Consider the following 26248-nt stretch of genomic DNA (forward strand, 5'->3'; position numbering starts at 1 on the left):
CTCCAGGCCCTCCCATGCCAATAAATGATTCTGGGTTTATGAACAGGCTGACAGCTTGCATTACTTTTACAAAAGTGACAAGAGAGAATTCTTTTCTGAGAAGAAAATTATCAACCCTTCAAAAATATGCACGTAAGATCTTTACAAGCATTTTTTGCATAATAATAAAGCAAATCTCTTACCTTTGGCTGGCTTCTGCATTTCCAAAAGAGATGTCATTGTGGACATGAAAGAAGAAGGAGAGAGTTCAAAAAAAATTTTCTTTTGGTTAGAAGACAATTTTGACAGGTAAAATGATAATAAATACCATGTCAATTGTTAGCAAGAATACAAAATATTAACTTTGAAATCAAATAGCAATTTAAAATAAAGGAAAAATGAATACCTATGAACTAGTAGGGTAGAGTCCTTAATTATAGAAAACTAACTTGCATCTCTCAAGAAGAAAAAACATTATCTGAGCTCTGGATAATTTTTAAAGTCCTAATATTTCTGCCTTACGCATTCTGCTTATCCTTGTAGCAGTCTTGTAAATATATAATTTAAGGAGTCTTTACTTTTTATCATCTGACTTTGCTTCCAAGTAGTTTTCTCTGCTTTGATACAGCAGCAGCTCACTATATAGGCCCTCTATAAAAAAACAAATTCTGGGGTCACCTGGGTGGCTCAGTGCATTAAAGCCTCTGCCTTCGGCTCAGGTCATGATCTCAGGGTCCTGGGATCAAGCCCCACATTGGGTTTTCTGCTCAGCGGGGAGCCTGCTTCCCCCCCTCCCCCTCTGCCTGCCTCTCTGCCTACTTGTGATCTCTGTCTGTCAAATAAATAAATAAATAAATAATCTTAAAAAAAAAATTCTGCTCTGGCTAAGAAAAAATGGTTTTATTAAAGGAACAACGAATTTTTTGCCAGTGAATTACTACTTACTGACTTACTCACTTATTCCCTATTGATCTATCTTACCCAGGTGCTTCTGACCTCCCTCACCCCAAAACTGTGACTCATAACTCCTCAGGGTACAGAGATAAAACTAAACCTAGTATACTCTGGAGATAGTTTTAAACTTAGAGAAAAGCTGCAAGAAAAGCACAAAGAACTCCCTTCACCCAAATTCACCAAGTGTTAACATTACCACATCTACTATATCATTCCCCCCTCCGCCTCCCCTCCTCCATACACAGATAGATAATATACACACACATATATAATATATATATTAGTTCCCTCCTAATCATCTGAGAGTAAGCTGTAGACATGTCTCTTTATGCGAAACACTTCATTGTCTAATTCCTTAATACAATGATGCTCACTTTCATAACCATGGTACGATGTCAAAATCAAAAAACCAACGAATAAAGGAAAGAACTTTAAGAAACCAGAGACAAAAACAATAACTGGAGCTTCAGGAATAACTGTTCTCTCTCCAAGGACCAAATGTCAACTCAAACCTAAAACCTGAAAGGAAATTGAACACAGAAGTATTTCCTTCTAATTGTCAATACAACTTTTGTCCCTCTGTCTCATAAAAAATTTTCTTCTAAAAAAAACTTAATACTAATTTGCATCAAATGATTTCAGGTAAAAACATGAAAACACCAAGGAAAGTCTACCAAAGAGTGACACTTGTCCAACAGATTCTTGGGTGACAGCTGATGTGGCTGACATATAAAAGAAAGTACTTTCTCTGGAATATGAGATATGGAAAAACTTCCTGACAAAAAGACCTGTGAGATAATGGTAGAGGTCACTGATGCATGCTATCATCTTCGTTCTTTCCTTTTTTGTTTCTCAGGGCTTTGTTGTTGCTGTTGTTGTTGACTATATTCAATGCTATTACGTTAATTTCAGGTGGTCAACTAGTGACTGCACAAGTTTCTACACTAGGCTGTGCTCACCCCAAGTGTGGCTACCATTTGTCACCACACAATGCTGTTACAGTATCACTGACTGTACCCCTGTGCTGCGCCTTTCATCCCCATGACTTACTCATTTCGTAACAAGAAGCCTGTATCTCCCACACCCCTTCACCCATTTTGCCCATCCATGCCCCCTTTCCTTCTGGCAACCATCAATTTGTTCTCTATATTTATAGCTCTGATTCTGCTTTTTGTTTATTCATTTAATTTTAGTTTTTTTAGATTCCACATATGAGTAAAATCATATGGTTATTTGTCTTTTTCAGTTTTACAGTTGAGAAACTTAAGGCTCAGAAAACTTAAATGAACCTATCCAAGACACAATAATAAGCAGCAATGGGAAGTCAAACTAGGTCTTCTGATTCCCAAAGTCCACATTCTTCCCCTCTTCCACACTGATGGAAACAGCCCCGTCAAGTTTCTTCTAGACTTAATCTATGAGTCATACATTAACAACTGTTCTTGCTAACAGAAACCTTTCTCAATGTATTAATTTCCTTCATTCTAATTATTACCAATAAAAGGTTACCACCTAGTGCTTATGCCAGTGTAAGTTTACTTAAACTCCAGACTGTCTTTTCTGAGGGAAAAATAAGATATTTAGTATGATATTTCAAGTTTAAATAAAATATTCTATGTAAAAATCAGCTCTTCCTAAGAGACAATCAACAAATACAAAATTCAATAATACAGGACACATCACAGAAGAATCCATGAGACTAACCTGAATTCAGAACCTAATAATAAAAACAGAAACAAACCAGTAGATTAATTACAGAGCTAAGTTTCCAGCTAAGGATTCTGGTGACAACATCAGTCAAGCTCAAATAACCTACAGAGCCACTGGAAACCCAAAGATGTAATTACAGCTCCACACAAAAATAAATAAGTAAATTAATTAATGAAACAAAACCTTTCAAGGTATGGTTGCAATCCAATATGCTAATGGCTAACTTCTCCCCAAATCCCTTATTTAGAAACCTTAGCTATCCAGCTTACAGCAGAGATTCAGGAAGCAAAGAAAACCAGTTCTGACCAATCAAAAGAGCCATCACAAAGTAAAAACATGAAAGTCTTAGTTTCTATCAGCTGAGTTGAATTACTTGTTGTTGTTGTTATTGCTTAACTTCATTTTAAAACCTTCAGACTCACAAAACATTCCAAAAAATAGTACAAAGAATAGTACATACAAGAAAATAGTACAAAGTACAAATATGGGGGTATCCTTCACCCAGCTTCCCCAAATGTGGATGTTTTATATAACCACAGTCATTATGATCAAAACCAGGGAATTAACTATCAACACAAACCTTATTAAACAACCTAGAACGAACCTTAAACAAACGTTTTGCCAACTGTATCCCACTGATGTCCCTTTTCTGGTCCAGGGATCACACCTTCCATGCGGCTATCTATTTCCTCCCACCTGGGACAGTCTGTCTCTCATGACCCTAACACTTGACGAGTACTGGCCAATTATTTTGTAGAATGTCCTTCAATGTGGGTTTCTCTTATGCTTCCTCATAACTAAATTTGGGTTATGTGTTTTGGCTGGCACAACACTACAGGTAATGTGCCCTTTTCAGTGCCTCACACCAGAAAGTACACGATGATGGCCATCCATGTCTCCTAACTGAGGATGGTAACTCTATGATCATTTGCTTATGGCTGCATCTACTAGGTTTCTCCATATAACAGTACTAGTTTTCCCTTTGTACATTTTTCTTATTGGGAAAGACTTTGGGACTATATAAATATCGTCTCTCATCATACTTTCACCCAAGAATTTGAGCATCATTGATGAATCTTGCCTTCAACAATTACTGTTTCCCAAATGGTGACTGTGTAGTTACTGGAGATGTTAACAGCCCAGGTAGATCCACATGGACAGATGTGCTTTATAGGAAGAGGTAAACTTGGGAAACAAATGATTTAGTAGCACAGTTTGAGTAGAATAGCTATTTATGGAGAAGCTACTCATCTCCTTCTTTTTACTGACCTGGTTTATCGGTATAGCTCACTTCTCATTTAAATAATACATTACATCATAAAATTAAGTCCAATTACACTTGTAATTTTTTAAATGTCACAATATGAAGAATAAATTTAATGACTATTTTATATAAATTGTGATCTTTGGAAATGTTTACTGATACTTTTGACCATAATAATATACACTACCACTGAAAGAATAGCTCTAAGAACTAGAAATAACATAGCTGGATGCAAGGAAGACTCAAGGAAGACATGATGTCATCTTCAGATTTGAGGAGGCTCACACATTTGACCATAATAAAAATAAAATCTATATTGGATCCAAAATAAACCACACAACATCCTGTACGTGTAAAACATAGAGCAGTATCAGCAGAATTACAAGTTACAAATCAATTATGCTGTCCAACTACCAAAATTGAACATAATATCTAAATATCAACACCTCTTTTGATTTTAAAGATTTAAGTTTCTGAAACCTTCACAATTAGAAATATTTGGAATCTCTGTTTTAACAGGATCTCTCTCCAACTCACTCCATAACGGATGTATACATCACAAAGAGCTTATTCTGATACAGCCGTACTACGTAATGATATTGTTGCTTTTTTCAGACTTAGCTGGCAGTACCAGCAACCAAACAACAATCTGTGTGATGATCGTTATTTTTTTCTTGGTCATCCCTCCCCTGATGTGCTTTCTGCACAAGGAATAAAGCTGGATATGACTAAAATTTTCAACACTGACTAGACTCACCAAGGAGTCAATCTTTGCTTATCTCGCCAGCTTTAATAAGTACAAACATCACTAAAAGGCCTGTTTAGTGCTTCATCGACATTTGGAGTACTCACTTCAGTTTTGAAGAATAAATTTTAAAAGCATTATTGATAAAGTAGAATATCTAGGAGAACAGGATATAAAGGAGGGTTTGAAAACATTACCACTGAAAGAATAGATGAAAGGACTAGAAATAATGTAGCCGGGCGCAGGGAAGACTCAAGGAAGACATGATGCCACCTTCAGATTTGAGGAGGCTCACATATATGGAGGTAGGAGGAGAAGCAGACTTGTTCTAGGTCAGCTTAGAGGCTGAATTTGGTAGGATCCACTGGAGAAAGCTAAAAGAAGAGAGATATCTCTCCAATACAAGAATAATTAACACTGTGTTAAATGGCCAGCTCCCATGCGTGGAACTATATGACAAGAGAAAAGTAGCTGATGAGGATGTTGTGGAAGGAAGGAGAAATTATACACTGGATCACTTGTAGAGCTCTCTTTATCTAGAATAAGAACACAAACACCAAGCATTCAACAAGTTCTACTTCTGGTTATTTCTAGCACTGATACTTGCAGATAACTGGTACATCAGAGGCAAACCAAGTTACTGGTCAAGCATCGTCTCCCACATCACAGTTCTAGAGGATTCCTCCTCTCCAGCAAGCCAGTGGACGTCCTATCCCTAATACTTTTGTATTCCCCAGACCTACACTCATAATGCCACTCCCTCAGACATCTCTGTTTGTTCAAGCCCTACCCCATGAAAAAACCCAGATCAAACTCTAGCTCCCTTAAGAAACCTTCCACAAGAACCCCAGCCGAAAGTGAGTTTTCCTCCCCTAATTCCTCCCATAGTCAAAACTATCCGTAGTGCTCACATCCTACCTATTATTTGGTCACATGATATAAATTTTTCAATACATGGGTCACCTCCTTAGCCAGACTATAAGCTCTAAAGACAGAGTATACCTCTCCTCATTTATCAGTATAGAGCCAACACAAGGCTCTTTGTTATTCAGCAAGCTCTCCCTATGGCCTGGCCTCTGCTTCTGTCTTACCTGCAATCCAGTGCTGTCTGCCTTTCGCCCACCCTGACCACCTCCAACTGGCCCTGGGTGCCCAGTTTTCTAGCCTCGGGACTTTCATTCATGATTTTCTTTCTGCCTTGAAATCTTGAGGCTAACTCCTATCCATACGTTGTTTCTCAGCTTAATTATTATTTCCCTACCTTTATCTCTCTTAAGCATCCAATCTAAATTAGGTTCCTTATGTTACACTCAAACGCATTTATTCCCAATAGAATAAAACCATTTCCACCACCATTTCCGCTCTCTAAAATCATCCCCCAAACAATAAAACAAAGAACAAATACAAACCTCATCTTCAAAGAAACTAGGAGATAACTATAATGAAACACATTACATGAAGACAGAAATGCATCCAGGGAATGCAAGGGAAGATCAGAAATGCGTGGTGCGGAGTATCCCAGAAGTTGAGTGGGGAGAGGGCCTTAAAAAAAGGAAGAACATTTGGGTCACTATTTCTGATATGCAGTCCTTGGTTTAAATCAAGAGAAAAAGACAGTTTGATAATCCTCTTCTTCAAGAATCTTTCCCCCACACAAACTCTAACTGGTTGAGAACAGAGGAACATCCAAAAAATATGGCCACTGAACCACAAAGGGCATATTTTACAATCACAAAACTTTAGAAACATGAAAACTCCTGTTTATAAATTCCACAATTTCAATTACCAACACTGGGGTAGCGTAATTCAAAGAAGACACTCACTATTAACTCTGTCATTTGCAAATCACCTGCTTCTTCCCATCTGTCAAACACACAGAGTAAATTTTAATCTACTGTCCACTTGAGCTCTAAGAATGTTTAAATCTGGTCAAAGATTTAAAACAATATTGGTGAACTTGGAGGGGGGGTTGAAATATATTTCATATCTATGTTAACAGAATAGTACATATTCATTTTAATAATTACATGTTAAAATAACTCCAAGGTATATACAGATTAGGCTAGATTACTGAGAGACTAATTTTAGACTCCAAAAAAGTAATAATTACTTCTCTCAGTATTTCTGGGTATCTCTGATTTCTAATTTTATGAATCCATATTTCTCCAGTTTTATTGTGTTGGATTTCTCCTAGATTGGACAGGATTTAACAGAAAAAAAGTTTTTACTGAGCATGAAATTAACTCTCTTGTCCCCTTACTCTTTCTATCCAGATGCAAACCTCAGTCTCCAAACCAGGAGTCACACATTTAAGGTCCGCAGGCCCAAATATAGCCCATAGCTATCTTTTCTTTAGTCCTCACAGTATTGACCAAAAGTCAAAAATCAGAAGATTCCACATCAAGAATTCCCTTAAAAATTGAGAGGATATGGAAACACGAAGCCTAAATTCCCACACATCACCACTGTCTTCCACGTGGATCTACCTGCCAGGCGGCAGCTGGAGTTTTAAATTCCCGCTATTAAAGAAAGTAGAACGGGGTTTTTATACGTGCTCAAAACAGAAGCTTAGAAATTCATAAAAGTAAAGAGAATGTTTCTAAATCCAATCCCAAGAACCTACATAGAGTGCCTTCACAACTCTATCAGGACTACACCACAGATTCTGCCCACTGAACTAAATAAGACAATCCTGATATCTCCACACACAATCCTGGCTATCAAATCCTAAACATGGAATCCCAAACTCAAATGTCATATGCAGTAATAATGTCATTACAGTTAGTAGCTATGAAATAGAATTAAAGCTAAAGCTGATCTTCACTATAAGCAGTAATAGGCCTAGAATTCACACTTGAAGTGGAAATGCTGCGGGCTTTAAGGAAAAGAGCATATATCTGATGCCTGGTGCACGTACATTCATGCATGCTCAATTCTGAATCATGAAGCAATGTTAACTTGGGGTTTATGTCAGCGAGCAGGTTGAGAAAAACTGTAATTTCTAGCTCATTACTATAATTACTGTCCAAATCCAATGCTTAGCAAAGATCTCTTTAGCTTCCTTAAGTGGAAACTCAATTTACAAGCATTCCCCAACTAAATACTTCACTACTTACAAGGGTAAGAACTGCTTAGCTAACTTAACTGAAGATTGCTGTTTATCCTTCTCCTGGGATATGACTTTGATCTTTGAAACGTCTTTCAAACCCATCCCTTCTTCCCTTCCCACATTCACTCTTTCCTTCAACAATATTTACTATCTATGATAAGCCAGGTCCTAATCTCAGTACCTTGCAAAACTGCACTGAACAAATCACACAAAAATCCCAGCTCTCTCAGAGCTTAAATTCTACTACAACTGAATGAATGAGTGAATATGTAACATAATAGTGCTATGGGGAAAAAAAATAAAGCAGGAAAGACGAGGGAGTGAAGCTGGGGTTGACTTTTTTTTTTTTTTAAGATTTTATTTATTTATGTGACAGAGAGAGAGATCACAAGTAGGCAGAGAGGCAGACAGAGAGAGAGATGGGGAAGCAGGCTCCCCACTGAGCAGACAGCCTGATGTGAGGCTTGATGTGGGGCTCCATCCTAGGATCCTGAGATCATGACCTGAGCCAAAGACAGAGGCTTAACCCACTGAGCCACCCAGGTGCCCCTGGGGTTGACATTTTAAACAGGGTGGTCAGGAAAGGCTTCGTAGAGTGGCATTTGCACAGAGGCCTAGGGAAGGCAGAAAGCTTATGGAGAGGCAGCAGACACAGCGACAGCCTATTTCTTCATCTGCTCTAGGTCTAGCACCACAGAGCTTCCTACCAGTGCCCCCACTGCCTCCTCCTCTCTCTTCTCTACAACTCTGCACTCAGCCACTATGTATCTAAACCACATGTTTCAGCAGGTCATAATTCTCCCTAAAACCAGACAGGAATCTCCCAACTATCTTTATGTTAATGGCCTGCTAAAAGACAACATTGGTCTCCCGGCACCTTGTAGGCCCTCTTTAGCATATGAAAACTCTGTTGAAACCTTCCTTTCCCTCACCTTCCCCCAAATGCAAGTACATAACCTGCCATCCCTCACAAACCGGGGCAGCAGCTCTTCCTGCCCACAGGTCCTGTCCCCGTGCTTTAATAAACCACCATTTTGTACCAAAACAAAACAAAACAAAAAAACCTTCATTGGCTCCCTAGCCCCTAGAAGATAAAATCCACTCCTCAAGCAGGGAAGGCTCTAATGCATATTTGTGCATGCTCCATAAATGTTAGATATCATCATTACTGTGATTTCAGTCACGATGCAACATTAACTTGGGGTTTAACCTCTTCCCACCTCCCAAGCCTCACTCTCCTACTGCTCCTCCCCTAGTGCCTTGTGCTTTACACATATTTGGACATGTCACGTCCTTCAGGCTTGGTTACTTTTGTACTTTTGGTGACCTGTGTACTTCCTCCCACTTTTCAGCCTGGTGATGGCATTCTTGTCCAAAAAAACCAAAAAGGTACTGTCTCCATCCATTTTTAGGAACTTATAAGTTCCCCAGGTCTTCTTTCCCAAGAAAGTGTTGTTGCTGTTATTTCCTCCCCTTGATTACAAGCTCCTTGAGAACACAGGGCATGTTTCATTCTTCTTTGTTTACCCAGTCCTGGCATATGGTAGGCACTCAATGAGGCTTGTTGGAATTTGCCATGAGATGATGAGCTTATCTAAATTTTCAGTTGTTAAATTAACTCCTGATTTACACTATCCCCAAGGTCTCTATAATTCTTCTAGTGTCCTGATCTCATCCAAAAAATATTTGTTATGAAATACATATAGTTATATATCTTTATAGCCAGATTAAAATACCATTTACCAACTCTTCAGAATATATTTGAATCAAAAGCAAAAAATGCTTCCAGAAAAAGAAAAAAAAAAAGGACACCATGCTTTTCTTTACAGAAGAGAAAATCTTCTCTCAGCTCAAATCAATCTCAGTTGATCTCAGCTCAGGTCATGATCTCAGGGTCATGAGTTCAAGCCCTGTGCTGGGCTCCATTTTGGGCATGGAACCCACTTTAAAAAAAAAAAAAAGAAAGAAAGAAAGAAATTAAATAAGGTACAAGTCCTTTCTGTCAAGAAGCTTTTCATGTTCATCATGAAAAAGATTCTAAAGCCATATATCTTCCATTGTTATTCCCCGCCCCCACCCCTGGTCACGGAAATCAGATGTGTTTCAGAAAGTTTTTCATAAAACAACACTGAAATGATAAAAAGTTCAACCTTTTTGCTAGAGAATGAGCTTATTCCTCAGTATCACAGAATGGTGACTTACCTAGCAAATCACCTCCTGTGATACTGCATAAAAATGGTGCTGTTTAAACACCTTTGCATATATATTTGTTAACAGTGACTCCTACAATATAGAGAAACACGTAATAGTCCAAAATTCACATGAACAAAATACTGAATTATATTAACACCATGAGGAAATTGTTAAATATGCATGAAAATAAGTGAGATTTTTGGTCCATGGATGGCCCTCAGTGGGTCTGTGAACTCCCGAATTTTTTTTTCTGGGCAGAGGAGCTATAACTTTCAGATTCTCTAAAGAGTCTAAAACTCAAAAAAGGTTAAGAAAGAGTGCTATAGAGACATTTTCCTAAGAGCTGTGGAGCTTCATGTTTGGCTTAAAAGACTGAATTGACAATGAATGGCCAGACCGTATAGACACTGAAACCTACAACATCTGTGGCAACTGACCCAGAACAGTCAGGTATTGGTCAGTGGCTGCCAGCTTTCCTATTTTTTGCCCCTGCTTGCAACTCAAGACCAGCCAGAAAAAAAGCCAAATATACTCCCAAACCAACCACAAATAACATCTGCTTCTAGTTAACCGGTCTCCAGCTTCCTCAGGCCAACAACCTTCATCAGAAGCACACCTGAATCCTCCTTTTTTTTCCTTTTCCTTTTTTTTTTAAACTATAAAGCTTTTGTGCTCCCCTGCCTGCCTCTGAGTCTTTGCCAAACTCAACTGACAGTAGCAGACTCCCTTGCTATAGTAAACATTGAACAAATAGCCTCTATTTGTTCACATTTGCATGCTCTTAGTTTAATATCCACAGGCTAATTAGCTAACATTTTAGATAAATAAGAAAGGCACTGAGGACCAAATATAAATGAAAGGCATCAAGACAATAAGAAAATAACACTATCTTGCAAATTTATATTTCTGTTATAAGGTACTCTGAAAAGAAACCAAAAAGAAATGACCAAAGGAGGAAAACCAGGTAGAGTGGCATCACACGAGTTTCAAGAAGGAAGGAGCATAAGCAGTATCAATTACTACTAAGAGATCAAGCAAATTAAGGGGGGAGGGGTGCAGTGGGTATAGGAAGCTCTTTTTGGTCTGTCTCCCAATTTTGATGGGGGCCCAGCCACACTTCATTTACTCTCTGTGGCTTAGAGTGGACCAACCTGCCCAAGCCTCAGAAATTCAAGAAAAAAGCTCCTTCTACCTTGTGGTGCATCCCAGACCAGCATTAGTCAAATGTCACAAAAGCCAACGCAAGGGGAGGCTGACACAGTGGTCTCCAAAAGTCCAATTTAAAGAGCAATTCAAAGACCTGCTTTAATTACACTCCTAGAGCTCATTTCCCCTGTGATTCTGTGAGACAACTCCTCACTCAGGCTCTCTTCCACAGGCAGGATACAACTTGCAAGATACCTTACTGTTGCTTCTGTTCTCATAGCTCATCATCGGGATCCGACACAAGCTTTGGGCAGGTACCTGGATGGTGAGCCTCCTGTTCATTCCAGCTGTTAGGGCTGAAAAGAGGGTTAGCTCTTAAAGGATCACTAATCTGCCCTGAGAGCCACGAAGCAGTGCAATTGGTAAAGACTACAGTGGATCCAGGAATGAATGAGAAGTGTAATTAAACAGAGCATACTGTATTATCTGAAAGCTCGCTAGATCTTGAAAGTTCTCATAACAAGGAAAACATTTTGAACTATGTACAGTGATGGATGTTAACTAGACTTACTGTGATCATTTAGTAATTTAGAAATCATGTTGTACACATAAAACTATAAGGTCAATTATATCTCGAAAAATAAAAGAGGGTCATGGGCTCAAGAGGATATAATCTAAATGTAAAAGTTCATAGGAACATTATTCATTATACTTTTTTTTGATTGCCAAAAAAACATGAATTCCAGGTACCTTTCCAGAGCACAAAGCCAGTCCTGTAAGCCATCACCCCTTACACAGAAAGGGCTGTGTGGTTAAAAGTTTTCTGTAGGGAACAGTAGTACAGGAATTTGTTCTGCTCCTTTCCAGGTGAAGCCACACCCAAACCCACCCAACACCATTTCCAGCCTCACTGCCCAAAATAATGACCCCCCCAGGGAACACCACATTCCCCCCAAACTTATAGTACTCCATTTTGTTTAGTTTGACAGAAACAAAATGTGTGTGGCTGATAACATCTGTTGCAAACAAACTAATGAGAACCCAAAGGAAATATCTGATCTTAAGATTACTAAAATGAGTTCTGAGACATTTTCCTACCATGGTGATTCAAAATAATGTGAAGCACCTTATTCCTTGTCCTTTTCCTTTAACTTCTTACCAAATGTATTTGACCCCTCTTTTGAATGGGGAATATAAAAAAAAAAATAAGTTTTCAGCAAGTCTTCATCAACATATGAGGTACAACTGGAGTACAAATGTTCCAGAATAACAGTATTAATTTTCATTTGCTCGAGCAATTTACCTACTACGTGCAGCTGCAGGAAGAGCTGCACCATGTTAAGCTAATCTACTGAACACGACACACAGTTGTAGGTCTGTGCACTTCACAAAGGCAGCTGGCCCAGAGGTTCGGCAGGAATTCAAGCACACCCCCTGCTACAAGGACAAAGCAGTAAAAGGGTCATAGCAAAGCAAGGAGCTCAAAGACAAAGGCACCATTTGCTTTTCCCAAGGCTGGGACAGCTCAGGAGGGAGGCTATTTCTAATTGGCCTGGCCAGAGGGGCCACCTTTTTCTTCATTTGCACAAAAGCACCATTTGTTATGAAAGCTCTGTAGAGGACTCTGACTTCCAATAATTGTCTGCCATAGGAGCTACAGGAAATGTCTCTCCTCAATATTCAACAAGGTAGCCAATGTAAATCTGAAACTCTAGCTAAGACACAATAACTGGTTCTAGCTCTCCTACCACAAACAAGAAAACTGCACAAAGGATATGACGCAAATGTTGTCAAAAAACAGGGACCAAGCAGTGAGGGATTATGATCTTGGGGAGAAGGCAAATGAGTGAGAGGGACCCTACAACTGCCCAGGCATTCTACCTAGAGACATTCTGTACAGGAAGAGGGAACCAAGCCAGAACAGGATGGCCTGGGCTGAGGTGGTTAATACTGGGCATCTGAGGCAGCTGGACTTTGCTGGCCAGAGAGAAGGGAACAGCCCAGAAGAACTCCAGGAAGGTGCAGTGGCCCCCTACTGTCTCTGACTGAATACTGAATTGTACACGCAAAAGGGGAGACACCCACAGGACATAAAACTATCTGGGAAAGAACTACTGTGGAGAAGTAGATGTACACTGAACAATTTGCAGAGCTCACACAGGGCTCAGAGGCATGAGTTACAACCAGCCACAGTGGACAGATGTCCTTGAACACTAAGGGACATTTGGTAGAGCCCAAAAAGGCCACAATTCAGGTGTATGGCTAAATTTGCCCTAGAATAAAGGTTACTCTGGCCCCAACCTAACAAAGCTTAAAAAACAGGCCACGATCCAGCTGACACACAAGTAAATTACCCACGCTTTGAGAACATTCCCATCACTCCAGAAAGTTCCCTCATGACTGACTGCAGTCAATCCCAGGACCTACTCACAGGCCCAGGCAACCACTCATCTGCTTTCTGCCCTTCATCTTTTCTAGACATTCCATAGAAATGGAAGCCTACAATGTGTGGTCTTTTGCATCCGGTGTCCTTTACTTAGCATGTTTTTGAGGTTCATCCATGTTGTAGCATGTTATCAATTCTTAGTTCCTTATTACTGCTGAATAGTATTTAGTTTATCTGTTCACCAGTTGAGAAGAATCTGGATTGTTTCTGGCTTGGCGCTATTATGAATAGTGCTGCTGTGAACATTCAAAAACAAATCTTGGGCACTTATTTTTACTTCTCTTGAAGAGATGTCTTCTTGAAGAAATGTCAGGTCATAGGGTAGTGTACATCTACCTTTCCAGAGACAATCAAGCTGTTTTCCCAAGTATATGCACTGCTTCCCATCCCCAGGTGCAGGTGAGAGCTACAGTTGCTCCCCATCTGCACCATCACTGAATATTGTCTGTCTTGTATACAGCCATTCAAGTGGGTGTGGAGTGGCCTCTCACTGAGATTTTAATTTACATTTCATAATGACCAATGGGATTGAGTCTTTTAAGAGGTGCTTATGTTTCATTGAAGAGAATAGAAAGATTCTCTGTAATCAAGTTTCTATGCTTACTTTTAGAACTATAAGGATTGACAAACTCCTGGTCAAATCCATACTTTTTCTTTATTCTCATTCATAGTTATTCTTCTGTGCCATTTCTAACTATTATTTCATTCACTTCTTCTACCTCTTTAATCACTTTCTTTTAATTTTTATTTTATTTTATTTCTTTTCAGTTTCCAGAATTCATTGTTTATGCACCACACCCAGTACTCCATGCAATACATGCCCTCCATAATACCCACCACCAGGCTCACCCATTCCCCCTCCCTTCCCCTCCATAACCCTCAGTTTGTTTCCCAGAGTCCACAGCCTCTCCTGGTTTGTCTCCTCCTCCAATTTCCCCCAACTTACTTCTCCTCTCCATCTCCTAATGTCCTCCATGTTATTCCTTATGCTCCACCAATAAGTAAAACCATATGATAATTGACTTTCTCTGCTTGACTTATTTCTCTCGCATAATCTCTTCCAGTCCTGGCCATGTTGATACAAAAGCTGGGTATTCAACCTTTCTGATGGAGGCGTAATACTCCATTGTATATATGGACCACATCTTCTTTATCTTTAACCACTTCTGAGCCACTTCACAGTTCTTTCTGTAAACATTCATTTTTAATTTCCCTTGGATAGCTAAGAGTAAAACTGCTAGGTCCCATGTTCAGCATATATTTAACTTCACATTTAATACATTTTATGGTCCTTATGTACAAAACCACCCATTCGAAATTTAGACCAACCTTTTTTGACTAAGCTCAACATGCATAAGTTAATTTTAGTAAAATGTATTTAATTACTTATGTCCACACTAGATGACTGAACACATACACTCAAATGATTAGGCTAAAACACTCTTCATTACTTTGTCTCCAGTTTCTATTTAGCATCTATAATCAGATGGCACCATGTACTTAAGTCCTCAAGCAGCTTGCAAGACAGGGGACAAAATAAAACATTAGACATCAAAGACATTGTCTTCATGTCATGTTGCTGGAGGAAAAGTACTTTACCCCACCAGTTAGATAGAAACCCTTCTTCAGTTTGGTTCTGCCTTTCACTAGCTTTGTGATCCTAGTGGTCACTTAACCTCACCAAGCCTCTCTGCTACTTCAGGAATCTGGTGGAACTACTACTCCCTACACAACCTACTTCACACTACTGTACAGTGTCCTGTGTGTGGCAGAAAGAACTCTGCTTGGAAACTAAACAGACTTGGGTTCAAATCTAGGTCCAATAAAAGTCTGTGATCTTCCTGGGTCCAAGCATTATTGTAAGTTTATTCCATGTATTATTTTCTTTAATCCTCACCACAACCCTGAAGGATAGATCCTATTACTGCCCCCATTCTAGAATTGAGGAAGCCAAGGCTCAGAAAGACTGAGTAACTTGCTCAAGGTCAACAATTAAATACTAGACTGGGAATTTTAATCAAGACAGAAGCAGTACTCAGCTGGAGGGACAAAATGAAAACCATACAGGTCTTGTGAGATCATCAACATCACATTTCTTTCCAGGACGAGGTTGCTAAAGCAAATTTTGTGTTGTGGCTCTTCCTTCTGTGTGTTAGTCTTTCATGGTTTTGTTTTGGTCCTCCTTCCTTCCAACATGAAGTCTGGTTTCCTGAATAGGGAAACAAACCCTGTGGAAATGGATTCCAGTCCCCAAATAGACTAAATGGTAGGTGGGGAGCAGGGGAGGGGAGCTATAGGTACAAAAGATTTGTCAGGCCTGTCTAACAAGAAGCAAAATACATCAATTTTTGTGCAACACAGCAGTGGGAGGTGGGAGTGGGGGCAACGAGGAAATGTCCTAGAAAAGAAAAAAAGCACCTACATCCTTTGTTTATTTCACATCCTAAGAAACAACCAACAAACTCTTAAACAGTTTATAGCATTCTTCAACTGAGTTAAAATGTTTTGAAGAAAGGAGCAGCAATCTTTGAATCTTTGAATGCATTAGCTTGAAAGACAAAGGCAAAACACTGGAAGCTTCTGAATCCAAATTTAGACTCTTAGAAATAAAAAAATAAATGAGGATATGAATTCTTAAATGTAAAGCTCGATTTGAATACAACATAGAAATAACCAGTACTACACAAAGGAGGCTTACTGGCAAATTGGTTTTGTGCACTCACCTTCAAAACACGAGTGTGCCTACAAATAACCAGACAAAATACCCAAATATCAATCAGTATTCCTGTTTCCCAGCAGTGTTGAAAGGAGGCCTGCCTAAGAAACCTGCTTGTGTAAAACAGGTAAAATTATTCTTTAAGCATTCAACTAGTTCAAGTCTGTATTTTTCATATTTTTATTAACACTAAAAACTACCTTTTGTTACTGTGTGGCAAATACCTGGCATATTTCAGCTCTAATCTTCACACCAATCCTACATGATAGGTCTTGGGTTCTCTATTTTATAGGATAATAAGAACACCACAAAGATTAAATAATTTGTTCAGTGGCAAAACTGGGATTCAAACCTAAGTTTCTCGTTCTAAAACTATGCTCTTTCTACTTAAGCATTTGCCTCTCTCTATGGCACATGATGTGGGAGAAAAAGTTAAAAACAACTTTGCTTGTTTCAGGAAACTTAGGGAAGGATGTTTGTTTAAAATGACCTGATTTGAAGTTTATTAGTTTTTTGTTATTTGTTTTTTCTCTTGCCTTCAAATGGAAGTGGGCCTCATAGCAAAGCAGACTACAAACTGGGGAAAGATATATGGTTAAGTATGTACAGTGGCACAAAACTCAAGCTATATGAGCTTCAGTGCTTAGTTTAAATCTTCTTGGGGGCAGAAGGCTGCCCTTTCTCCAGCTCTTACCCACCTATGCTAACTCCCCAAAGAAGATTTGGCTTTTAATGAACGAAGGGTGCTAGGGAGAGGATTTTAATTCCTCAATCCTCATGTATCCATGTGGAAGAATGCGAAATAACACTCTTGATGCCTCTAAGCCCCTTCATTCTGTCCTCTGGGGGAAAGGAAGGGTGAGGTATCAAATCAGTGGTGTTCAAGAAAAGGAACAGCATTCATGAAATCTGTTCCTCCACACAAGAGAAGCCTACAGGTGTCAAGTCTGCCTGTGCCTGGTAAAGTAAGTAACTTAGGGGTAAGGAATCAGGAAACCCACTTGCCCAACAGTCCAAAAGCCATTTTCTCCATCAGCTCTATCAGTAACTAAAGTGACATGAGATGCAGAAAAAGAGTGTTAAAGAGATCAGGCTCTGGAACCAAATTGCCTGATTTTGAATCCCAGCTCCACTGCTTACTATGTGACCTTGGGCAGATCACCTAAACTTTCCATGATCTAGTTTCCCTAATCTGTAAGATGTAGATAATAAGAGAACCCATATCATAGGATTGCCATGAAGATTAGAACAGTGCCTGGCACATAACAAGCACCACATGCAGTGTTTTTATTTTTGGTTTGTCTATTTCCTCTATCTTACTAATCCCCATGACTACCTCAGCTCAGAGTTGGGGTGGAGAAAAATCCCAGAAAGAAAGAATCTCTTTCAAAAGTAAGAGAATGGGTGCCAGGCTGGCTCGTCAGTACAGCATGCGACTCTTGATCTCAGGGTTGTAAGTTCACGGCCCACATTGGGCACGGAGCCTACTGGGAAAAAAAAAAAAAAAAAAAAGTTAAGAGGGGAGGAATGCCTTTTAGCTACAATGATAAAATGATGCAAATATTATTTTACTCTCTGGTGAACTAATTTGGAGAAAACTCTAGAATAAGAGCTGGTCCAGAGGAGGCAAGGCACTAAAGCCCCTAGTTTAAAATCTCCCCAGCCATATTCCACTGCCTGGAAATGAATTTGCAATAGTATAGCTTTTCTCCAGGGCAGAGAGCTGTCAGAGCACACCACTCAAGATGGTTCATTATACTTTGCCGTATTAACAGGATCATTCACTATTAATAAATACTAAAGTAAGGTGGCTTTTCCTAATACCACTTCCCCCCTTCCCTCTCTTTTATGGGTATCAATGGATTCCCCGCTAAACTTCTTAAGTCTGTTTTTTTTCCTTAAGTTTGTTTGTTTAAGACAGAGAGCACAAGCATGCAAAGAAAGAGCAGAGGGAGAGGAAAAGAGAATCCCAAGCGAACTCTGTGAGAAGTGATCTCACAACCCCGAGATCACTACCTGAGCTGAAACCAAGAGTCTGACGCCTAACCGACTTTGCCACCTCGGCACCTCTGAAACCTGTTTCTTATCTGAAACACCCACTGTATCTTAGGTTATTATAAGCGTAATTACATCATCCTTACTGGATGAGATAAAAGAATTACAGCAGTAAAGGATTAAAATACTATAAAGTTCCCAGAATTCCTTGCATATGTTTCCTTATAACACGATTACTTAATATCAACTGCTTATAGGTGCTTCTGCTTCCACACCAGCTCCTTCATCTTGATATCTCAGCACCTAAATTTAGCTCAGTCCCTGCCAAATTGTAGGCATCAGTGAATGTTTATTGAAATGAGAGACTGAGAGTTAGGTTAACCATGACTACACCCTGTCTAAAAAAAAAAACATCTTTCTTTATAAGCCTCTCCTGAGATCTTCAGCCACCACTTTTCCTATGAATATTCTTTGTTAACATCTTGTCCTTCCTGAATTGTTACACATTAGACTCCAAACTACCAGTTTCCTTAAGAAACTATGATCTAAAAATTAAAAAGGGACACAAAATGTTAATTATTCCTCATTGAATTCCAGATAAGGAATTATACAGGGCAGGTCTAGAGAGCAATCAAAGAAAAGGCTCTAAGACAGAAATTTCCAAAGGGAAGAAATTAGAATAGTACAGCTAAGAATTTGGAAGGGAAGATTTAAGGTTATACGAAAGACAATAAATTTTTATAACTGCAAGAAAAATAAAAAGCTATTCAAGTAAGTCATGGTTCAAATACAAAGCAAACAAAAATGTGGCACAATCTAATAGAACGGACAGAATTTAGGAAGAGAGAATTTATTTATACTTTATGCTAAAACAATCTCCATCAAATAACCTATGGGTTGTGATACTGAACCCAGAGAAAGACAAGCAATCCTAACACACTATCTGGTCTAGCACTAAGAGATAAATAGACGGATGGGTGGACGGACTGATGGAAAGGTAGGCAGGCAAGCTGGCAGCTGGGTAGGTAGATGGATGGATACATACACATATCATATAAAGTAATGCCAATTTACAAATAAAGTAGGTTGTAAAAAGGTATAGACAGGAAGAGGGCAGAGTCCTTAGCTTGAAGAGACAGGGGTGCCTGGGTGGTGCAGTCGGTTGAGCATCGGACTCCTGGTTTTGGCTCAGGTCATGATTTCAGGGTCATGGGATCGAGCCCTGCCTTGGGCTCCGTGCTCCCTGTGGAGTCTCTCTCACTCTCCCGCTGTCCCTACCCCCAACACCTGCACTCTCTGAAAAAAAACAAATAAATCTTTAAAATGAAGTAGTTAAGAAATAACGTTTAAAGATGATCTAATCAGAAATACAGGTTTCACCTGGCGATTCACAGACCTATATTCCTGGGGCTAATAATACATTATATGTTAATATAAAATAAAAAATTAAAAAAAAATACAGGTTTCAATATGTATATAAAAACATCACAGAAATGACCAACAGAAGGAATAAAAATAATATAAAAGTCAAACAGTGGAAAAAGAGGTAAAAAGCTATACATAGAAATTAAATCTCCTTCAGTGAATCCATGAATTATGCCTAAGATTAATAAATCAAAGCATATGCACATTACCTACAGTAATCCTCAAGTTTTTTCACTCATGTACCCCTAAATACCTTGTAACTTTTTAGAGATTTCTAAGTTGACATAAAAAATTTTTCAAAAATGAATTTAGTTACAAAAGATGCAATTTCTGAAATACTATATTTTAAAATAAAATTCCTTTAAATACATCCTCAGTAACCATGAACCATAAATTTTTGTAAATTTGGGTATTTTTATGATTTCTTATTATTGATACTATCAACTATTCTTTAAATGAAAAGACTCTTCTTTAATAGTAATTTTATACCTTTACTTTTTTCCCATGAACTCGTGCTTCGATTCCAGTTTCCACAAAGTACCTTATCCTAAAATCTTTTGTTAATCACTCTACCATTCTTTTCTACAAAAAAAAAAAAAATCTATGTAAATTAGAAGTGTAATTTCTCTGGTTACTCTTCCTCGGCACTAAGCTGTCAATACAATTATTAGAAGCACATGACTGATCAGAACAAAACAAGTACAGGTTGTGATAGATATAAAAAGTAAAAACTGTATTGGAAAGTATCTTTTAATGAAATTAATCCATGGGGACGACTATGGCTTACTACTAAAATGAGACATCACTGAGCATTAAACCTCTTTTTTTTTAAGCTTTTATTTACACTCCAGTTGACATACAGTATAATATTAGTTGCCGGTGTACAATATAGTGATTCAACACCTCCATACCACATTCTGTTTTCATGACAAGTGCGCTCCTTGATCTCCCCATCACCTATCCAACTCATCCTCCCATCTAGCTCCGCTCACCACCCCATAACCATCAGTTTGTTCTCTATAGTGAAGACTCTGTTTCTCAGTTTGTCTCTCTCTCTATTTTCCCCTTTGCTCATTTGTTTTGTTTCTTAAATTCCACATGAGTGAAATCATATGGTACTTGCCTTTCTCAGACTCACTTATTTTGCTTATTAGCACAATATTCCACCATATATATATATGTATGTATAGTACATACGTATGTATGTATAAATACACACACACACACACACACACACCACCTCTTCTTTATCCATTCATCAGTTGATGGATATCTGGGCTCTTTCCATAATTTGGCTATTGTAGATAATGCTGCTATAAACATCAGGGTGCTTGTATCCCTTCTAATCAGTATTTTTGTATTCTTTGAGTAAATACCTATAGTGCAATTACTCATTTGCAGGCCAGTTCTGTTTTTAATTTTTTGAGGAACCTCCATACTGTATTCCACAGTGGCTACACCAGTTTACATTCCCACGAAGAGGGCAAGAGAGTTCCCCTTTTTTGCATCCTTGCCAACATCTGTTTTTTCTTGCACTGTTGATGTGAGCTACTCTGACAGGTGTGAGGTGGTATCTCCTTGTGGTTTTGATTTGCATTTCCCTGATGATGAGTGATGTTGAGCATCTTTTCATGTGTCTGATGGCCGTCTGTATGTCTTCTTTGGAAAATGCCTTTTGCTCATTTTTTTAACTGGATTATTCATTTTTGGAGTGTTGAGTTTTATAAGTTCTTTATATATTTTGGATGCTAACCCTTTCCCAGATATGTCATTTGCAAGTATCTTCCCCCATGCCAAAGGTTGTCTTTTAGTTGTGTTGATTGTTTCCCTCACTGGGCAGAAGCCTTTATTTTGATGAAGTCCCAGTAATTTATTTTACTTTTATTTCCCTTGCTTCAAAAGACATATCTAGAAAGAAATTGCTACAGCTGATGTCAAAGAGGTTACTGCCTGTGTTCTTTAGGATTTTTATGGTTTCAGCTCTCACATATAGGTCTTTAATCCATTTTTAATTTACTTTTTGTGTATGATATAAGAAAGTGGTCCAGTTTTCCCAACACCATTTATTCAAGAAACTGTCTTTTCCCCACTGGGTATTCTTTCCTGCTTTGTCCGAAATTAACTGACCATATAGTTGTGGGTCCATTTCTGGGTTTTCTATTCTGTTCCATTGATATATACACCTGTTGTTGTGCCAGTGCCATACTGCTTTTGTCACTACAGTTTTAAATATAACTTGAAGCCTGAAATTGTGATGGCTCCCGCTTACCTTTTCTTTGTCAAGGTTTCTTTGGCTATTTGGTGTCTTTTCTGGTTCCATACAAATTTTTGGACTGTTTTTTCTACCTCTGTGGAAACGCTGGTGGTATTTTGATAGGGATTGCATGAAATGTGTAGATGGCTCTGGGTGGTATGGACATTTTAACAGTATTTGTACTTATAATCCATGAGCATGGAGTATTTTCCATTTTTTTGTGTCTTAATTTCTTTCATCAGTGTTTTATAGTTTTCAGAGTATACATCTTTACCTGTTTGGTTAGATTTACTCTTAGGCATCTTACTGTTTTTGGTGTAACTCTAAATGGGATCAATTCCTCGATTTCCCTTTCTGCAGCTTCATTATTGGTGTGTAGAAATGCAACAGATTTCTGTACCTTGATTTTGTATCCTCCCACTTCACTGAGTTTGTGTGCCAGTTCTAGCAATTTTCTGGTAGAGTCTTTAAGGTTTGTTTTTTTTTTTAAGATTTTATTTATTTGTCAGAGAGAGAGAGAGAAAGAGAGAGAGAGATCACAAGTAGGCCAAGAGGCAGGCAGAGGCAGAGGGAGAAGCAGGTTCCCTGCTGAGCAAGGAGCCCGATGTGGGACTCGATCCCAGGACGCTGGGATCATGACCTGAGCCGAAGGCAGCCGCTTAACCAACTGAGCCACCCAGGCGTCCCTAAGGTTTTCTATATAGAGGATCGTGTCATCTGCAAATAGTGAAAGTTTTACTTCTTGCCAGTTGGATCCCTTTATTTCTTTTTGTTGTCTGACTGCTATGGCTAGGACTTACAGTATTACGTTAAGTAATAGTGATGCTCCTGATTGTAAAGGAAATGTTCTCAGTTTTTCCCTATTGAGGATATTAGCTGTGGGTTTTTCATATATGGTCCTTATTATGTTGAGGTATGTTCCCTCTAAACCCACTTTGCTGAGGGTTTTTATCATGAATGAATATTGTACTTCGTCAAATGTTTTTTCTGCATCTATTGAAATGATCATATAGTTCCTATCCTCTCTTTTATTAATGTGGTCTATCATGTTATTGATTTGAAAATACTGAAACACCCTTACAACCCAGGAATAAATCCCACTTGATTATGTCAATGATTTTTTTTAATGTATTGCTGGATTTGGTTTGCTCAAATTTTATTGAGAATTTCTGCATCCATGTTCATCAGAGATATTGGCCTGTAGTTCTCTTTTCTAGGTATCAGGGTAATGTTGTCCTCATAGAATGAGTTTGGCACTTTTCTTTTCTATTTTTTGGAAAAGTTTGAGATGAATAGGTATTAACTCTTTAAATGTTTGGAAGAATTTGCCTGTGAAGCCAACTGGTCCTGAACTTTTGTTTGTGGGGAGTTTTTTGATTACTGATTCATTTTCTTTGCTCACTCAGCATTAATTCTACTCCTGAATAGAATTTTGTACTGAAGCAAAGCACTGAAAACCTTGATCAAATATATAAGGGTATGAGATGAAAAGTTCTGTTATAGCAACATCACACAAATCCTTGCACAACTTCCACGGTACATGTAAAAAAAAAAATCACAAAGTGATTTAACATCAAACGTTATTTTTAATGATCTTATAAGCTACTGAATCAATTAGGCTCCTGAAAGAATTGGAAACTACCGGACTTCCAAGAGGAGTTGTACCCATGTCACAGAGTACTCAGTTTCTCAATTTCCATATATGCTAAAGACTTCATCATAACAAGTTATTCACACTTCCTACTATTTTACTTAGTGGAACTTTGCTCAACTTCTCTAACTCAGAAAAAAGAAATCAAACTTTAACTTCATTACACCTTTGACAAAATACTACTCCTTGACAAGATGTCATCTTATGACATGCTTTAAATATATTTTCCTCAAAACACTGAGCTGCATTTTTAGTTGATTCAATTTATGGGAAAGCTTGTCCTATAATCTGCCTGAATATATCTTTATTATCAAATCTTCATCCTAAATATCTTATCAAATCTTGATTATCTTATTATCAAACTAACCAGATAAATAAAACATGTTTTCTGTACAAAATAACCTGACCTATCTTTTTAAAACTCAAATAAAAGTTGTAACACTCATTTCAAGAACTATATTATGGAATACATTTTGTAAGATGGATTACTAAAAACAAGCAGGTAAGGATCTAAATTATATACATTCAGTAATTTAAAATAGATAAAAGACAAGATAGATCAATATGCTGTTTCTCATTAACTGACTCATAATAATAAAATTTAATGTATAACTAAAACTAGGAGCTATTTACAGAACAAGGAGTATGATAAAGATATGGTATTCCTTGGGTTAACATGTATATCAAACTCTAGTAACTGAATTCTTAAAAATAACTAAATAGGAATAAGGAAGAAGTCCATTAACTTTTTTAAAACGACAACATTAGACTTTTCCTACATATTTAACGAAAGAGTATACAGAACTATAAGCCACTCTAGCTGTTGGCATAAACTGTTTTTTTGTTAACAGGTGGCAGAAAATATTAAATATTTTATAGCTTGAAATGAGATGAGGATTGACTGTAATTGAAATAGATACTTCATGATGTGATCTAATGAAAGTACATTTCAACGGTCTTATTAAATCCTTATTAAATAAGGTACATCAAAAACCTGAAATAAAAGGCATAAAAATTTTATCTGTACATTTAGCCAATGCATCCTAAGGGAATAATTCCAGTCTTCCCGCTTTGGCTTAAAATATTTTGCCTTCCAATTAACAGCTTGTCCCAGGGATGAATATTAAGAATAGACCAGAATTGCTTCTATTTTCCAGCCTGGAAATGTACAATTTGCTAACTGTAATTAATAACTAGATCTAAAAAGAAGCAATTTATTAAGAAATCATGACTTGTATCAGACCATCGGTCTGTCAGCACAGAAGTGAAAAAAAAATATGGAATTAAAAATGGGAATGCAGCAGGCACATATATGGGTGACTATTAGGGTGAAAATTTTAGCATTTAGTCTTGACTGACCTGAAAATCTTCATTGCTTTATGGTGGATTAAAAACAAAACCAACATACTTCTACACAGAGATATCAGGGATTCTGAGGTAAAAGGAGGAGCAAGAAGGTCTGTGTGGGTAAGCATGCTGGGAAAGGACATCCGCAGGTCCTCCTGCACACCCACCACAGGCTCCTAAGAAATGTCCATCCAGTCATTGAGGCCTGGAGCTCAATCTGGACGCTTTGTGACCAGGAACCAATTTACTTAATTCCCATAAATGCAGAATGTGGATTAGATGTGTTCTATGAACTCCCAGTTAGCGCCGATCATCTATAACGTGGAGAACTATGGACCCTGGTTATTTATCTGCCAGGCAGTCACGCCAATCCACATTTTGAGCCCTCCTGAATTTGTCTATTAGGGAACTCACTACAACACCACTGAGAATTTGTCCTGGGCCTAGGGAATTGGGACTTACTGAGGTGTCCGCTGCATTTTAGATCAAGTATGGATCAATCCTGCTCCAGATCCAGAATGTACTGTTAGTCTGCCCTTGACCTAAAACTTTCCCTCCAACTTCTCTGGAGTTTTCTCAAAACGACTGATAGCAAGTGAGCCAGATTTTCATCATCTCTTTTGCTATAACAAGGCTTAAGTATGTGTATTTTACAACTATGAGCTTAGTCACCATACAATATAACACTTGGAAAGCTTTCCACTGGTGCTCCTATCTAGACAAGTGGCTAAGGGGATGCTTCCTGTAAACATTAACTGGTGATTACAATAAAACCCTGCCCACCATGATCATTCTTCAGTCAGTAAGAAATACTTATAACACAGGAATTGATCCAGCCAAGTACGTATTTACAAATGGGGTGGTAAAAATCTCTACTCAGAACGCTTAACTTTCATTTCCTATTCTGCGGATGTTCTCTAACTTGAAAACATAAATGTGTCAATTTCCAAGCTGGAAAATTCTTTTCACCTGTTCTCCCTGCTGGGTGTTCAGGCCTCATGTACCACGTTTGCCACTATCACCTTAACAGTCTCTGACCTGATTTTCCTATCTCCAGCTGCACTCTTGCCTACCTGATCCTCTACACCGTCATCAGTGTGACCTTGTATTACGTTGTTTTGAGCCCAGTGGATCCAGATAGGCCTACTTTTTGTGTCTGGGCAAGATACTTAATCTCTCCATGCCTGTTTCTCCACCTATAACATGCAAATAATAATACGATTGCTGTGAGAATTTAAATAACTTAACACGTGCAAAGTGCTTATAACCGTGCCTAGATAATTATGTCATTCACATGCAAAAGAACCTTCTGTG

At 38.3% G+C, this 26248-nt stretch overlaps 1 protein-coding gene across 3 annotated transcripts in view; it reads right to left on the reverse strand.

Moving 5' to 3' along the window:
* Positions 1-26248, reverse strand: part of KIF13B (kinesin family member 13B) — a 196123-nt gene that overhangs the window by 131552 nt on the left and 38323 nt on the right. For all 3 annotated transcript variants that reach the window (XM_032855722.1, XM_032855721.1, XM_032855720.1), the window contains exon 3: positions 183-195. In XM_032855722.1, the coding sequence (XP_032711613.1) occupies positions 183-195 (13 nt within the window). The remainder of the gene's footprint in view (positions 1-182; positions 196-26248) is intronic.

Source organism: Lontra canadensis, unplaced genomic scaffold (assembly GCF_010015895.1).
Source record: "Lontra canadensis isolate GAN:19392208 unplaced genomic scaffold, GSC_riverotter_1.0 scaffold10, whole genome shotgun sequence".
NCBI classification, from domain to species: domain Eukaryota; kingdom Metazoa; phylum Chordata; class Mammalia; order Carnivora; family Mustelidae; genus Lontra; species Lontra canadensis.